General features: G+C 64.4%; 1 protein-coding gene across 1 annotated transcript; it reads right to left on the reverse strand.

Moving 5' to 3' along the window:
• Positions 1 to 3339: 3339 nt before the first annotated feature.
• Positions 3340 to 16197, reverse strand: DRAXIN (dorsal inhibitory axon guidance protein). The gene is made up of 6 exons (XM_041765216.1): positions 15789 to 16197; positions 13386 to 13576; positions 11522 to 11633; positions 11073 to 11162; positions 9978 to 10067; positions 3340 to 6745 (listed from the first exon to the last, which is right to left on the reverse strand). The coding sequence occupies exons 1-6, from the start codon at positions 16195 to 16197 to the stop codon at positions 6633 to 6635; spliced, it is 1005 nt and encodes a 334-aa protein (XP_041621150.1). The 3' UTR covers positions 3340 to 6632.
• Positions 16198 to 16603: the final 406 nt, after the last annotated feature.

Here is a 16603-nt window from a genome sequence, read left to right on the forward strand (position 1 = left end):
AGGTCTGCGGGCTCCGTGAGGTCTCACCTTCCTCCGCTGGGGGCGGGCAGCAAGGGAGCCTGCGCCCGTGCGGGGGAGACAGAAGAATGGGGACATGGGCGCTGGGGTCAGGCAGCCGGGCCCCTGAGAGGGACCTCGACCCGAGGGGCCTTCTGGAAGGTGGCCCAGGGGAGCCATGCCCTTCGGTTCCGGCCGCCCAGGGCTGGGGCCTGCCCAGCAGACCTCCTGTTCCCTGCTGGCCCTGAGCAGCCTCGGTGGCCCTGGATGCACCGGGCAGCCCCCGTGACCTGGGGTATGGGCGGGGTGGAAGGGGCAAGCGGGACAGGTGCCCGACTCCTAGTAGGTGCTCAGCAAACTCGTGGCACTTGAGAGGCAACGTGAGACGGGGGCACGTAATCAGGTCCCGGAGTCAGAGAGGCCCGGCTGGGGCTCCTGGTACCTGCTACTAAGCAGCTGCACCGCTTTGGACAAGTGGCCTTTATCTCTCGGTGCGGTGTGTGCCCCGCTCTGGGAGGGCGGCTCTACCCATTTGCAGCTGCACAAGGGGAGGGTGCCCCCCACCCCCCGTGGGTGCAGCCCGGCAGATGAGCTCACGTCCCGCTCCGGGCACACCCTGAGGCAAGGTCAAGGCCCTGCGTAGACAGACACCAGGACCGCAGTGCGCGGGGCTGGCCAGCCTGGCCCTCTGGACGGTCACCTGTGGGAGGGGCCCGGGCATCTCGCGTGGTCCCCTGGGCACAAAGACAGGTGTCAGGGTCCGCCATCACCGAGGGGCAGGAGGAGGGGCAAGGTCCACGATCCCACCTTCCCGCACCCCCCACCCTGCAGGGTTTCCCATCCGACGTGAGGTGAGGACGTGCGTGTCCCCTCACATGACAGATGGTGGTCACTGCTGCCACCTGACGCGCAAGCTGACGAAGGACCGAGATAGCCCAGAACTTCAGGACGCACCAAACACAACTCCGCCTTGTGCCCGGGCGCTGTGATCCAGAGCTGGGCGCCGAGCTCAGGAGCCCCCCCGAGACGAGTGGTGTTCGGTCTCGTGGCGGCCCAGCAGTAGCAGGTGAGGATTTAAGCACACGCTGACCTAGGTGCAGCCGAGACGGCGTCCTCATCTACAAGCAATCGGCTTCAGGTAAAGGAGAACCCTGTGGGTGGGCCTTGTCTCATCAGGTGAAGGCCCGAAATGCCAAAAACTGAGATCTCCGAGAAGAGAGGTGGTCTCGAGACTCCAATCAACGCCTGCGGGAGGTTCAGGCCCGCCCTGCGGATTGCCGGCCCTGCACGAGTGAGCCGGTGCCGCAGAATAGATCGGCATAAATACAGTATAAACACACAGACGTGTAAAGATATGTAAATACAAATTCTAAAAAAAAAAAATACAAATTCTATTGGTTCTGCTTCTCTGGAGAACCCTGGCTGACACCCCAGGGCAGCTACCCGAGCCCCGAGGGCAGCACCCAGGCTGCCAGCAGGGAGCCGAGACCCCCGTGGCCGTGGGTTCACTTCAGTACCGTTCTGACCCTTATGAGCACAAACGGATCTGAGGAGTGTCTGGGGGGCTCAGCGGTGGAGCGTCTGCCTCCGGCTCAGGGCATGACCCTGGGGTCCCAGGATCGAGTCCGGCATCGGGCTCCCTGCATGGAGCCTGCATCTCCCTCTGCCTGTGTCTCTGCCTCTCTCTATGTCTCTCATGAATAAATAAATAAAATCTTTAAAAATTAAGGAAATGGATTTGAGTTGATGTCCCGGGACAGAGGGGTTCTTAAAAGCCTAGCGGAGGGTTCTGCGAGCACGCGCCCCGGAGTCAGCCGTACAGGCCTGGGGCTCGGCAAACTGCAGACCCCGGGCAGAGCCAGCGCGCTGCCCCTCCGTGTGAACGAGGATTACGGCTCATTCGTTGGTGCGTATCCGCCTTCAGCCTTGTCTGCGATGCTGAGCAGCAGGGCCACGGTGACGAGGACCCTGGAGCTCATATGAAGGGGGAGCTTCGGGCTCGACACCCCAGCACCATCCCCAGCGTGAGGCTCACCAGCCGCCTGGGGCCTGCGTGGGGAGGAGACTGAGCTCTCAGGAAGGTCTCAAACCCAGGCAGGGGGCTCGTCAAACACGCAGAGGCCAAGCCCCCTCCCTAGAGACGCTGAGCCACAGGCTCCAGTGGGGCTCACAAACTTCGGTTTTCTCCCCTTAGAGGACCTTTTTTTTTGTAAGATTTTATTGGGACGCCTGGGTGGCTCAGCAGTTTACCGCCTGCCTTCAGCCCAGGGCAAGATCCTGGAGACCCAGAATCGAGTCCTGCATTGGGCTTCCTGCGGGGAGCCTGCTTCTCCCTCTGCCTGTGTCTCTGCCTCTCATTCTCTGTGTCTCTCATGAATAAAATTTAAAAAAAGATGTTATTTACTTATTTTGTAGAAAGCGAGCTTGTGTCCCAAGCAGGTGGGGTGGGGAGAGTGGCAGGCAGAGGAGAGGGAGAAGCAGGCTCAGGGAGCATGACGTGGGGCTCGATCCAAGTCCTGGGATCCCGACCTGAGCCGAAGGCGGACTCTTCATCGCTTCACCACCACCTGGGCGCCCCCCTCCCCGCCCAGCCCGGATCCCAGGCCCACGTTTTGGGAAACCCGGGATTAGGGGGTTCCCCGTCCCGCCTCCGTCCAGGCTACAGTCCCTTGGTGGTGCTTGGGCAGGGAGAGTCCCAGAGGGACAGCAGGCCTTTGGGGGCCTCCCTCCTCTGTGGTACCCCAGCCCCCAGGAGAGCCTGGACCCCCCTGGCTTCAGGACGCCGAGGCACCGAGAGCGGCGGTGCAGCCTCGCTTTGTGTTGCCCTCAGCCAGGCCTGGCAGGGAGCTCAGCAGAGCCGGGTGGTGCTGGCTGGAGTTGCCACCGAGATAAGCGACGGCCCTCCTGGTGCCAAGCCAGGCCACCCGCTGGCCAGTTCATGCCCTCTCCCAGGACGCCATCTGAGCCTGCCCAGGCCCCGCGTCAGGTCAGGTGGCGGCGCTTTATCCTTCCCATTCCGGGGGGAGTCGGCGTCTGCTTTTCACTGCACGTGGCCACCCAGGCCCCGACCGAGGCCGGCCTGATGCGACCTCGGCTGCCCCAGCCCTAAAATGGAGAGGGAGGTGCAGATATCAAATCCCCACCGAGAGGTTGACGGAAGGAGCACGAAGAGGTCCAGCTGAGGACAGAGACGGTCTTGTTTCCCGCTGAGCTCAGCGCAAATGCTCGAAGACGAGGCGGAGGAAATACTCGGGCCCGCAGGGAGCGTGCTCCCCGCCTGCCCCGGATGGTCTCGGGGGAGGCAGAGAGAGACAGTGAGGCAGCTCGACCACCATCGGCTCTTTATTTACAGCTCAAGAGAACACATGCAACACGTCAGCACAGGACTAGGGGGCAGGCACCCCGCCGCCCCACATGTTCAGGAGGAGGCACAGGACCCCAGGGAAGCTCCGAGGGTCGGAAAACCCAAAGCCTGAGGCCCCCGCCTGGGAGGCAGGGCCCCGGGTCCCGGAAGTTGGTACCCGCTGGTCGCTAAGTCGGCAAACCAGACCTCGGACTTGCGGCTCCCAGCTGAACGCAGACGCCCTGAATCGCCAGCCGTCCCCGACCATCCACCTCGTCTGTGTCCCTTTATGTGTCCGAGACCTGGGTCTCTCATGCTTCATTGTGCCCAAGAGCGGCCCAGGAACTTGTTAAAACCCTGATGTCCGCCCGCCCTGCCCCGGCCAGCACCGCCAGAGGCTCGGGGTCAGCGGGCTGGGCTGGGGCCCGGGACCCCGCACTCCCGCCGAGCCCCGGCCCGATGCCGCGCTGCCGGCCCACCCCGAGCCTCCCGCGCCCAGAGGAGGCTGAGGATCCGACTTCAGACCACCCGGCCGGACTCGGTTCAGAACACACGCCCTGCAGCGGAGGTCTCCGGTTCTCACCCTGCCGCCCCCTCCCTGAGACACACGCACACACACACACAGATGCACACATGCACGCTCGCTGCCGCCCACGAGAGGCCAGGTCATCAAGGCGGTGACGGGCCCGCCCCGCGAAATCCTAACGGCTTTGCTTCCCTGGCTCCCCTTGGGTCCCCCCAGCACCCACTCTCCTTGCTGTTCTGCTGCCCTGTAAACTCGTTCCGGGCAGGGTTCTGGGTGCTCCCTGCCCCCCCCCACCCTGCAAAGCGGATCCCGTTGCGGGGGCTGTGCGCCCGACACCCCAGCACTAGCTTGTCGCCAGCGGCAGGCACTCGTGGGGTCGAGGGGCCTGGAGCTCAGGCCCCGCCTGGGGGGCCTCGCACACACGAAGCCCAGACACAACCCAGACCAGTGGAACCGGCATCTGTGCAGGGGCCTGGCACCCGCTCCTTCGAGGGCTCCCCAAAGTATTCTAACGTGAGCCGCGCCGGACACAGCCGACCAGAGCAGGGACCTGCAAACGACGGCCCCGTGGGCCACATCCAACCCATCGCCGGCTTTGCGGCTGCAAGTCAGGAGGGGCTTTCTACATTTCTAAGTGGGTTTTGGAAAATCAAACGAAGGGTAGTATCCGGAACATGTGACAAGCATATGAAATTCCAATCTCCGCGTCCGTGAACCGTTTTATTGGACCACAGCCTAAAATATTTACCTGCCCTTTATGGTCAAAACTTGCTGAAACCCCGGATTAAGGGAAAGTGACCTCTGCACTCGCCAAACAAACTTAAGAGAGACCTAAGGAAGAACTGGGGGGCTCTGGGATCTCTAACCCTGGTGTTAGGAGGTTTGCACCCACCCCCTTCGCGGAGAGCTAGACGCGGGCCGTCCGGCCGTGGAGCCGCCCTGGTGCACGAGCACAGCTCCCCAGGGCCCTCGCTGTCCTGCCCTTCGTGCTTTCTGCTGTTGATGTCCCGGGGCCACCCTGTTACCACCCTCCTGGCCCCCGACACATGCAAGGCCACGCGTAAGCCCTGCCGCGTGTCCTGCCTGGGCCTGCCCCCTCGGGGCTGCGTCACAGTCTCCAGTCAGCCGCCCCCCGAGACACGCAGAGCACGGGCGCTGCCTGGGTGCCCTCTGGCAAAGCCGCCGCGGATTCGGTTTCCCGGTAGCCGGCTTTCATCTCGCCTCGTTCGCCCCCACCCCGAGGATTCCTTGCCCGTGGAACGTGGACAGGGAGCAATGAGCAAGGATATTTGGTTTCTCCTAGATGTCTCTGCTCTGCTGGTGCCAGACCCCTGACCCCAGCTGGTTTTCCCAGGGGAGCAAATAGCCTAGGCCCGCGGGTGTGGGCCCTCGGCAGGCGTCCAGGCCGGTCGGGAATGTGGACGCGGAAGGCTTTTGTCCTTTGCAACCTGGTTGTCCCGGGACCAGAGGGCCGACCAGGAGTGGGGGGCACTTAAGCGGCCCTCCCGAAGTGACCCCCAGGGCCAGTTGTGCTGGGGCAGCGGGGGTCTAGCTCGTGGGGGGCAGTCACTTTCAGGCAGCACCCGGACTCCCAGGGGCCCCAGCTCCTCAGTAGGCTCTGCTGCAGAAGCGTGGGTGGGGGGTCTAGAGAGGGTCCGCGGGAGGCCGGGAGCCATGGAGGCGGTGTGCAAAGTGGCTGCACATGCACAGAGTGTGCATTTTTGCTTTTTTTTTTTTTTTTGCGTCCATATCGGCACTGGATTCCCAAAGGGCATGGACTACAGAAGCCAAAGAGGCTGTCAGAGCAACGTCAGGGCACCTGGCCTGGGACGGGCGAGCGAGCCGCAGGACGAGGAACGGCACTACGGCCCTTCCCCCCAACACGTCGGATCCCAGGACAGCGTGTCCAGGGGCAGCGGCCATCTGCCCGCGGGGTGCCTACCAGGAGGGGCCTAACCGAGCTGAAGACGCCGCACGCCTCTGTCCAGGAAGGAAGACACCGGGCACCGCGGACCTCGCGGCGGTGAGGGGGCTGCCGGGGAACGCTCGCGTCTCACTGAAGGCCGCGGGGGAGCCGGCTTGAGCCCCTGGTTGTGGGGAGGCAGGGATGCGGGAGGGGAGCCCCACACGTTTGGCCCGGGGGCAGATCCCAGCTCGGCACGGCTTTGCTCCCTAGGATCCGGGTGCTCTCAGCGGGGTCCTCCCCGCGGCCGCCCCCCCACCCCGGGAGCCTGTTAACAACGCAGACTCGACCCAACCGGAATCTGCGTGGTAGTCAGACCCCGGGGGCCCTTACAGGGTGAGGTGTGAGGAGCATCGATCTGGGACCCTGGACAAGTCCCAGCGGGCTCTGCCTCGGTTTCCCCGCCTGGAAGACGGTGGTCATGCCTCCTCTGGACGGTCGTTGTGGGAGCTCAGTGGGGAGACAATGCAGGGCCACGCTGGGCCCCGGCTGCCACTTCCGCGTGTCTCGGGCAGTTCCTCCCGTCGAGGGAAGCCTCTCCGTGGACTTGAGGCCACTGCAGTGCCGAGGCCGGGCCGCGGGGGGTGCTCCCCACACCGCCGTGGCGGGAACTGGGTCTGGCGGGGCACGGGAGTGGGGGGCGGCTGGCGCGGGGCTCCCCTCCGGGCCGAGGGTCCCGGACTCCAGCCCGTAGCCCCGGTCTCTGGGCCCCATCGGGTCGCCCACTAGCTGTCAACAAAACGTCCGGCTTCTCCAAACCTGCGGGGTCCCCAGGCCGGTGGGGGGCACCCCCCGCGGGGCCGCTACACGTTGATGAAGGACCCCTGGTCGCCGTCGGCCGTCTCGGGCTCCACGCAGCGGCCCTTCCTCCGGGTGACCCTGCGGTTCCGGTGGAACCTGGCGTAGCAGCGCAGCCCTGAGCGAGGGAGGCAGGGGTCAGGGGCGCCCCACGCCTGGGCGCCCCCAGCCCGCGCCCTCTCACCGCCGCCCTCCCCTTCTGCCGCACAACCCGCCCGCCCCGTCCCCACTGGCAGCCCAGCCCAGCCCGCTTAAAAAAGGCTTAAAAAAGGCGAAAGGAAGGAGAGACAGATGGAGCTCGAGGCTATTTAGAGCCCGACGCTGTTCCGGCGGCGATGCCTCGAGGATGCAGGGTCTATTAAAAAAAGTGACAAAGGAAGGCAGACTCCGACCTCCCCTATAAAACCCCCCACGACCCCCGCCCCCGTACTCAAAAGGAAGTCCAAACTTCCCTCTTTGGCTTGCAAGACCCCCCGGGACCTGGACCTGCCTCCTGTCTGCCCCTTCCCGTCCGTTCTCCTCTTCACGAGCTCCAGCCGCACAATCTTCTTGATTTTCCTCAACACCCAGCCATGTGCTGCCTCAGGCCCTTTGCACTTGCTGTTCTTGCAACCAAACTCCCTGGCCCAAGCTTTGCATCACTGGCCTCTTTGGGGCCTTGAGGTCTCAGAGACCCTCCCTGACCACTCAAGCTGGCGTGGGCGTGGCCCTCCTGGCCACTGCGGGGAGGGGTCGTAGCCGAAGCTCTGTCGTGGCCACAGGTATCCCCTGGGAGACACGGCTAAGCATATTTTTCATTCGAGGCTTCAGAAGGCCACCCCTTCTGGGTGGTGTGAGTGGGGCCCGAGCAATCCCTGCACTTCAGGTCAGGCCTGGCCCCGGGGGGAGAGGACGTGGCTACTCTAGGATCCACTCGTGTTGCTCCCGAGAGGATAAAGGAACCGCTGTGAAGCTCGTGCTTTCAGGGGCCTGGAGTTTACACCTGGGTCATGGGGCCACACGAGTGACACTCGGGAAGCAGCCGGGGATTCACGAGCAGGAGTGCTTGGCTCCCACGGAAGTCCTTCCAGAACCGTCCACGACCCAGGCTGGCCGAGGACCCTGGGCTGAGGAGGCAGGGAGTCCCTCCTGCGTGGCACCTTGGTGACAGCCTCCTCCTGGACCGGCTCTCATGAGCCGCCTGGGCGGTCACTTCCAGCCTTCTTTTTTCTTTTCCGGAACCTAAGTCTCCAGGGAGGAAGCAAGAGCTTCCTTTCTGATCCAGAGGGATCAGAGGAAATGAGCCGCAGGGGCTTCGGGGGTGGCCTGGAGAGGGTCCAGGGCAGGAAAGAAGGAAGGAAGGCTCCCTGGCCAGAGGGGCCGCCCAGCCTGGACCAACCTGGCACGTGCAGCTCAGTAGGGCCGCATCCCCTCACCCGGCGCCGGGGTGGACCTAGGGGCCCAGGAGCTGTGAGGGGACCTCAGCGCTGTCGGGACTCCCCGGGCTGCACTGCCCTCTTGCCCCCTGCACCCCTCAGTCTCCTGCTCTGTGAAATGGGGCCTCAGCCCTGCACACAGGTAACAGGAGGTCGTTTCCGCATCTCCCGCCCCGCGCCACCCCTGCCTGCCTCCATCCCCTCATCTCCATGGGCCCTCCCGGCCTCCGCTCCTGCCCCCAGAGGCCCGCAGGCAGGCCGGGTCACTGCCCAGCGTACAGCCGGCCGACGCCCTCCGTTATAAATCAAGCCAGGTCCTGCGTGATGGTCTCCTCCAGCGTCCCCCGTGCCCTGCCCCTCCAGCCTCCTTCTCTGTGGGCCACCGTGGGCCGGGGCGCTCCAACACGCCAGCCTCACTCTGGCCTTTGCCCTGCTTCTTGCGTGGGTGGGGCCCTCCCTCGCTCCCCGCACCCTCCATCCTCAGGCGGCCGGGTCCACACCCCCCTCCCGCCCGCTGTCCTCTCTAAAACAACTCTGACTCCTCATCGGACCACCCTGATTTTCTTTGGAGTCTTTATTTCTTTCTAAAGACATCTTGTCGCCTTATTTGCTTAATATCTGCGCATCTCGCTAGAATGGAATCCGTGGGAGCGGCTTGCCAGTTCTCTCTGCCCCGGCATCTCAAAGGTCCAGGACCTTCGAGAGCACTCGGTAGATATCTCTTCACTGACTAGACCCAAGTAGCTTTATTGCTGTCACAGCAGGTAATTTTTGAGGCTGATCTGAGCAAAAACGGGGCTTGTGTCTCAGGATGGTTAATAGAAGGGCCGAGACCAATTTTTCCACTCAGGGCATGTGAGCAACCGTTTAGCTACTGAACAATATTGAGTAATTATTGTTCACTTTTTTTTTTTTTAAGAGAGAGAGAGAAAGCACGTGTGCCTGGGAGAGTGAGGGGGGGCAGAGAGGCGGGGAGAGAGAGGATCCTAAGCAGGCTGCACTTGGCGCAGAGCCCGCCTCAGGGCTCGGTCCCACGACCCCGAGATCGTGACCTGAGCCAAGAGCAACAGTCGGACACTCAACCGGCTGAGCCGCTCAGGAGCCCCGGTATTTTATTTTTAAATGAATCCTTATCTTTTTAGAGATATATCCTGAAATATTCGCAGGTGGAAGATGCGCTCCCCAGAGTCGCTTTGAAATCAGACTGGAATCGGGGAGCTGAGTGGGGGGAAGACGGCCGGGACTGGTGGGAGCTGGTAAGTACTGAAGCCGAGGGACGGCAAGCGGGGGCTCCTAATTTCAAACACATATACTGGAAATGCTTCGGAGGACGAAATTAGAAGTGTTCCCCGACTTTTCCAGCTGCGTGAATTGGGCAGGTGGCTTAGCCTCTCCGTGCCTCAGTTGGCTCAGGCGTGAAATGGGCCAGTAACAGGTCCTAACTTGGGACGGTTGCGAGGGTGATGAGAGATAACTGGAGTGACGTGCTGGGCACAGAGCCGGGCACACCTGGGCGGGAGCTCGGGAGCGTGAAGGACGCCGCCGGGCTGGTGGAAGGCCACCGCCACCGCCCAGCCCTCGTTCTCACCCCGGGAATGCCGGCCCCGGGGTAGAATTCGGGGGTAAAGCGCCAGGCTTCTCAGATTCCGTCTTATTTGGAGACACGCGCTCCTTTCCTCCCTCTCCCACCTCCGATCTCGCTGGCGATCACGCCAGCTTGTGTTTCAAGAGGCGAGGAAAGCAAATCTGAGAAACGATGCCAGGAGTCGAGACTCCATGAGTTCACAGACTGGGGAGGCACGGAGCGGCGCTGCTCCCAAGGGATCCCGCCACCCTCTCCTTCCCCACGGCCCCGGCCCGCCCTCTGCCAGGACGTCTCCGCCCCTATTCCGTGCAGAACCGGGGGACCCCCCGCCCCACAGAGCGCAGGCTCACCTTCCACACACATGCAGTCATCAAAGCATTTGTTGTTGAGGCCTCGGTTGTGCGGCGTGCAGAAGTGCTCCCGCAGGTCACAGCAGGTCCCTGCCCACACAGCAAGCGCGGTCGGCCCAGCCGCCCGGACCCTCCCCCGACGTGCACGCAGTCCCGCCGGACAGGAGATCCGTCATCTCCGAGGCAGGGCCGCCTGCTGCACAAGGCCCCCTACCAGGACCACCGAGGACGTTCAGGGCCAGGGCCCCGCGGGGCCGGCGGCAGGGACCCCAGCTGCCCCACACGGGCGGGGCGGGAGGGGCCAGAGCAGCTGGGGGGGCCCTGGGGACACCTGCTGCAACACCTTCTTCGACAATGGGGACACCGAGGCCCCCGGGGAGCCGCTGGACGGCCCAGAAGGAGGCCCCGGGGAGGCCCGACGGCCTCTAGAGATGCAGCCTGCACTTCGGCCGCCTGCCCGGTTGGCCCCAGCTCAAGCCCTTTCCCCTGGGGTGGGAACAATGGTTTGGAGCGGAGACAGCGGGTCCGAGAGCTGGTGGCCTGCCCTAAACAGCCACACTGCCGCTGTGATCGCTACTTTGTGCAATGTTCTGGCCGCTGAGGTCACCAGCGGGGCACCGCGGAAGAGGCCTTGGTCTCCCTTCTTGCTGTCAGGAGGTGGGGGGCGGTCAGCCGGCGGCCTGCAGCACCTTCAGGCACCCCCCGGGCCGACGTCACCTGGGTTCCCCGGCAGCCCAGCCAGGGCGGGGCCCAGCAGGGCGACCAGGCGTAGCCACTCTGGCCCACGCGGGCTCCGTGGGCCGCAGCCCTGCCCCAGCGCTCCCTGAGGGCTGGCGGAGACCACCTCCCCGGTTTCTGGGTCCGGTCCTGCTCCCCCACCCGCCGTAGGCCATTCACAGGCCTGCCCTCTTCCCCCAGAGTAAACCTGCTGCACCTGGAACCCCCCCACCCCAGTGTCTGCTTCCCGGGGGGTCCCCACAGACCCAACAAGGGCCAGCAGTTGAGGACGCCAGCCAAAACGGGATGATGGGCGCAGCTGCTGCTCAGGTGCACCCGCCCCCCAGGCCCGGCAGCGTCCTAAGGGGACGAGGGTACCTGGCAGGCAGTCCTGGTGGTGGTTGCACGGCGCCCCTGCAGCCGCGGATGTTTCATTACCGTCGCTGGAGAGTCTCCCCCGGTGTTTCTCTGAGGACAAGAAGATGCGCCGTCAGAAGCGGACGCCCACAGGCCAGAGCGACCGAGCGCCGGCCCGTGCTGCCCCCCGCGCTGGGCCGCGTGGACAGGACTGTCCACCTCTCTGGCTCAGTCGTCTCCTCTCTAAAATGGGATCGATGGTAGGATAGACCCAGCAGGTTGTGGGTTTTTTGCAGGTAAAAGGAGTTGCCGGAGGAAAGCACGAGCACGCCATCGGCCCGATAGCAACATCTGCACCCCGTTGTCAGCTCCCGTTTCCGCTCCACGCCCCCCCCGGGACACCTGTAGGTCAGGCTGGGCTCCCCGGGGCCCCCACCCCGACAGGGGGGTGGCAGGGTCGGCGGACATACCTTTCTTCTTTGCAGAGGGCCAGACTTCGGGTCTTAAGTCTTCGTAGTCGGTCCAGTCGAACAAGGCCATGTCCAGCGTGGGCATTACCTCCCCGTCAGGCCTGGGCGGAGCCTGCAGACAGCGCACGAGGGGGGGCCTGCAGCTCCCACAGCGGGAGCGGAGATGGGGGCCCCCAGAGCCCGAGGGCAAAGGAGGGATCCTCAGAGGCCAGCCTGGAAGCCCAGCCCGGGGTGGGGGGACACGGGGACAGCTGCCCAGGCCCCGCTCCAGCCGCACTCAGGCAGCTCCCAGGCCGCGCAGCCACCACCCTGCGGGAGGCCCCGGATGGTGCAGGGGTGGTGCAGCCAGTGATATCCCTCCGGGCCTGTGGGGGAGCGGCTGGGGCAGCAGGTGCACCTGCTGGCGGGTCTCTACACCTGTGCTGTGGGGGGCGGGGCTTGGATGAGGCCTTCGCTCACCCACTCGCTTCCCCGCCCCTTCTCTCCCCCAAAAAAGCTCTCGGCTCTTCTGTGGCACCGTGAGGCCACAGCTCCTTTGGGCTCACAGCCCTGGCCGGCGGTCCTGGGGGTCGGACATGGGCCCTGATGGCATCTTCGAGGGCTGGGCTCTCAACCGACGGGCCTCAGGGGGCCTTGGACAGCGGAGATCGCCGCCAGCTGGTCCTTGGAGAGGGTCCCTAGCTTTCGTCAGAATCTCAAGGGGGGGCGGTGCGCCTACGGGCTCAGTCGGTGCAGAGTGCGACTGTGACCTCGGGGCTGTGAGCTGGAGCCCTGTGGTGCGCGTGGAGATGACTTAAAAAATAAATTTTCAAAAAAGATCCTATTTATCTATTTGGGAGAGAGAGTGAGCGTGAGACGGGGAAAGGAGCAGAGGGAGGAGAAGCAGAGTCCCCGCCCCCCCAGCAGCAGGACCCCAGGGTCGTGACCTGGGCCCAAGGCAGACGATTCACCGACAGAGCCACCGAGGCGCCCCTTAAAAATGAAATTTAAAAAAAAATCTCAAGGAGTGGGGGACAAGACCCAAAAGGGAGTAAGAATGACCTACTGCTTAAAAAGTTTTATTTCTTCTATGCATATACTTTATTGATCACCTTCAATAATCATATTTGGGAAAAAATTCAAAGCCACGGAAGGGGTCCAAGAAGGGTGCGCCTCTTGCTAGTTCCGAGAATGATGCTAGTAGCTCCTCCGTGCCCGTCCGTCTACAATCACCGACGGCGCGCCCGTCTGCCACCTGGGCTTGCGTGCGCCATGTGGATTTTTGGAAGGTCTGAAGCAATAGCTCAAAGTGCTGACTTACGTTTATTAATTCTGTGTCATGGGGACATGGCTATTTTTTTTTTAAGATTTTTTATGTATTCCATTGAGAGAGAGAGAGAGTGTATGTGTGGGTGTGAGCAGGAACGGGGGGGGGGTCAGAGGGAGAGAGAGAAGCAGACCCCCCCCCCCCCCGCCCAGCAGGGCACCAGATGCAGGACTTAACCCCAGGGTCCTGGGATCATGACCTGAGCTGAAGGCAGATGCTTGACCGACTGAGCCACCCAGGCGCCCTGGGGACATGGCTTTTTAAATTATTACTATTATTATTCTCTGGACTTTTGGGCAAACGTACGATTGCTCCTCCCCGAGGCCCCTGCTCTTTCCCACGCAGAGCCAGCGTGCTGAGCTGGCACCTGCTTCCTTGCCTGTCCCTGGACTGAGCCCCTGGGACCCCTTCCTCCCAGACGGTAGCAGCCCTCCCAGGACAGAGCGTGCACTGGGGTGCAGCTGGGCTGCACAGGTGCCCGCCCCCCTGGCTCGGAGGCCTCGGCCAGCTGCCTCCCACCCCCGGGCCTCCGTGTCCAGCTGGTCTGGGGCCCCTTACCTGGGGCCACAGGGACGTGACAGGCAGGATCAGGGACTCCTCCGTGGCAGGTGCCGCCTCAAAGGTGGTTAGGTAGAGAATGGTGGGGGCCAGGCTGGTGGAGGAGTCCTCCATGGTGGCCTCCAGGGCCTGGTCCTCGGAGGGCTCTGCTTTCTTCATCAGGGAGCTAGGGCCTCGGAGCACGGCGCGGCCTGAGACACGGGGCGGGCAACAGGGCCTTTATCCGCGTCAGCCCACGGCAAGGCCCATCTTCAGCCCCAAGCAGGGCGGCGGCTGGGCCGGGGGACAGGTGTGGGCTCAGCCAGCGCTCCTGCTGCCCACCTTCCTGGAGGTGATGAGGGGCCGGCGGGGCGGGGAGAGAGGAGGGAGGGGACGTCGCGAATGAACTTGTGTTGTTGCTGGGGAGACGGTCGGCCCAAGGATGCTCTCTCTGAAGGAACATTCCAGCACGTTCAAGGCCGGGTTGGGTGCAAGTGCGACAAATGGGAACTAAGTGGGATTGACCACGGGAGGCTTCCTGGAAGAGGTGCGGTTTGAGTGGGGGGATAACGTGATGAGAGGCATCGCGGGGGAGAGGACCTGGACAAGTAGGAGCCGCAGCTTATCCTCTGTGAACAGGTGCTTCCTACGCGGTGACGATCGTCACCCTGCTGTGTGCCGGGCCCCATCGTGGGCCGGATCCTTCCTTAGGGGCATTACTCTATCTAACCCCTCTCCTGGGGTTCGCCTAGGACCTGGGTGCTCCTTCAGGTTCACGTATGGGGGGACTGATGCGCAGAGAGGTCAGCCGGCAGCCAGCAGCAGCAGAGCCTGGATTCAAACCCAGGTCCCTCTGAGCACGAAGCCAATGCCTTTTAACCACTGATGCCACCTCCCAAGACTCAGGGCCATTGCGGGAGGTTGAGTGCGGAGGGGACAGCGTGAAGAGTGCGGCAGGGTGGGGGGTCAAGAACAAAGGGACTTTGAGAGAAGCCGGGGCGCCTGGGTTCATCCTCGCCTCCTTCTTAGGCAAGCTCCGAGTGTACGTCTGGTTGGGCCAGTTGAGGCCACCCCAAGCCCCAAAAACAAGTCCCAAAGAGTCAAAAGGGGACTCGGGGACCAGTAAATCCACCCCATTCATTTTATAGATGGGGCAACGGGGACCCAGTCACCGGAGCTGTACGGCACGTGAGCAGGGCTGGAACTGGCCTGGAGACCCGGAGACCTCCACGGCCTCCTCCCCCCCTTAGGGGTCCCCTTGGCCCCATGCAGCTGGGGCCCGGCGCTGAGCCGGGACGAGCTCACGGCCCCGGCGTCCTCGAGGATGCCGGCGTCCCCTCCGCTTCCTGACCCGCGGCTCCGGTGGTGGGGGCCGAGTCAGCTGGGCCCTCCTGAGTGTGCCGCCCACGGGGTGGGCAGGCCTGGCGGGGAAGCAAGCCCGGCTGTTGCAGGCCGGGGGGGGGGTGAGCCTCTGTCTCTCCTCCTGCACAACAACACCCATCTCACATCTGTGGGACCTGGTCCGCCAAGGGACTCGGGAGCCCAGGTTGCCAGGTTGCCTCGGGGCCAGCTGCCCCCGGAGCAGCCGCCTGGGGCAGGGCGTGGCGGGGGCACCTGCCAGGACATGTTTGTTCGGGAGCCGAGTGGGCACAGGGTGGGGGCGGCCGGCCAGGGGGGCAGCTAGGCCCTCACGGGCATTCAGGGATGTGGGGGAGAGTCGGAGGCCAGGGAGCACCCCAGGGGCAGAGGCGGGGGGACGACAGCACGTCTCTCCCCAGCTCATCTGGGTCCGGCCTCGAGGATGGGGATCCCAGCCTGAGAACAAGCCCAGGGTTGGCCTGTGACGCCCGCTGCTCATCGCACCCGACCCGCCGGCTGCCCTCCCAGAGTCTGAGTCGTCTAGGACTTCACACTAGGGTCCGCGGGGCCAGCATCCTCATGCAGATGGGGAAACCGAGGCACGGGAGGCTGACCTGCCCTGGGGCACAGCTGGTAAGGGGCAGGGCCACAACCCTGGCCTGGGCACACCTGGCTTCAGCGTCTGGGCGCCTGCTCCGAGCCCTGGACGCAGGTCAGTGATGCGTGCGGGGGCACCCGAGCTAGTGCATCTCTGTCCGGGGCTCACAGGGCGGTGGATTTAGGTCAGACACAAGGGGGAACTTCCTGACTGAGGAGGATCATTCACTGTTCGGGCTGAGCTTCGACAGCTATGCCTCCCTCCCCCCCCAAGCTCCACCACCCGGCCTCGCCCGGCGCCCCCATCACATCACTCTGACCTCAGAGAGACCCCCCACCCCGGGGGCTCAGTGCCTGCCCTCTCCGGGGCTCCCGACGTCCTCCCAGGGTCCTCACTTCCCTCATGGCCCCCTCCCCCTGCCGACCCCCTCCCCCGTGCCCCCCCTTCCAGGGCAGACCTCCGGCTACCTCTGTGCAGTTTCAACCTCTCCCTGCGCCTCTTGTGCTCCCTGCCGCGTTTCTTGACCCTCTCTGACCCACGAGGCCGGTTGTCCTTCTCAGGGTAGGGCAGCGCCAGCCCCAGGAGCGGGTCCTCGTCCTGCAGCAGGCCCGCAGGCCTCTGCCCAGGCAGCCTGGAGGCCTGCCTGGTGGTGGAGGCCACAGTCCCGTCCTGGGCCCGCTCCTTCTTGGCCGGGCCCCGGCGGCGGTGGTGGCTGGTCTGCGGCACCCACAGCGCCGGGCTCTGGAGGTCGATGTGGTTCTCGGGGAGGTTCCGCGCGGGGGCGCCGGGGCCCAGGGAGCCTGCCGGGCGCAGCTCCAGGAGCAGCAGGAGGGCGGCGAACAGCACGGGGACGGCGTGGGTGCCGGGCCCGGCCATGGGCTCTGGTCTGGAAGAGGAGCAGCCCGTGAGGCTCGGTTCAGCCAGCCGCCCCCCCCCACCGTCTCCTGCGTCCCGCCTCCACGCCCCGTTGTGGCCCGGGCTCAGCAGGGGCAGAGCGGGCTCTGTCCGGGGACATCCGGCAGCTTGTGGAGACCCCCCGGGGCCGCAGGGCTGCAGAATCCGGCGGCCGGGCTGGGGGCGCCGCCGGGAGCCCCGTGTGCACGGCCCGGCCCCCTGGAGGCCGGCGGGGAGACCAGGGTGCCCCGGCTGGAAGCCCTGGTTTAGAGTCCAAGCTCCAGGCAGGTTCCAGATTAGTCTAGAACGTTCCCTTCTCCGCGCATACCTGGACCCTTCGCCAAGCCCCCGGAACGGGCCGAGTCCTTCCGAGCCCAGAGGCGGGCCT

Source organism: Vulpes lagopus, chromosome 8, assembly GCF_018345385.1.
Source record: "Vulpes lagopus strain Blue_001 chromosome 8, ASM1834538v1, whole genome shotgun sequence".
Classification (NCBI taxonomy): domain Eukaryota; kingdom Metazoa; phylum Chordata; class Mammalia; order Carnivora; family Canidae; genus Vulpes; species Vulpes lagopus.

Coding starts and splice junctions, on each gene's coding strand:
- DRAXIN (XM_041765216.1), bottom strand. CDS start 16,197: ATGGCCGGGCCCGGCACCCACGCCGTCCCCGTGCTGTTCGCCGCCCTC. Junction 11,634..13,385: donor TCACGTCCCTGTGGCCCCAG/GTAAGGGGCCCC, acceptor CGCTGTCTGCAG/GCTCCGCCCAGGCCTGACGG. Junction 11,163..11,521: donor GCCCTCTGCAAAGAAGAAAG/GTATGTCCGCCG, acceptor TCTTGTCCTCAG/AGAAACACCGGGGGAGACTC.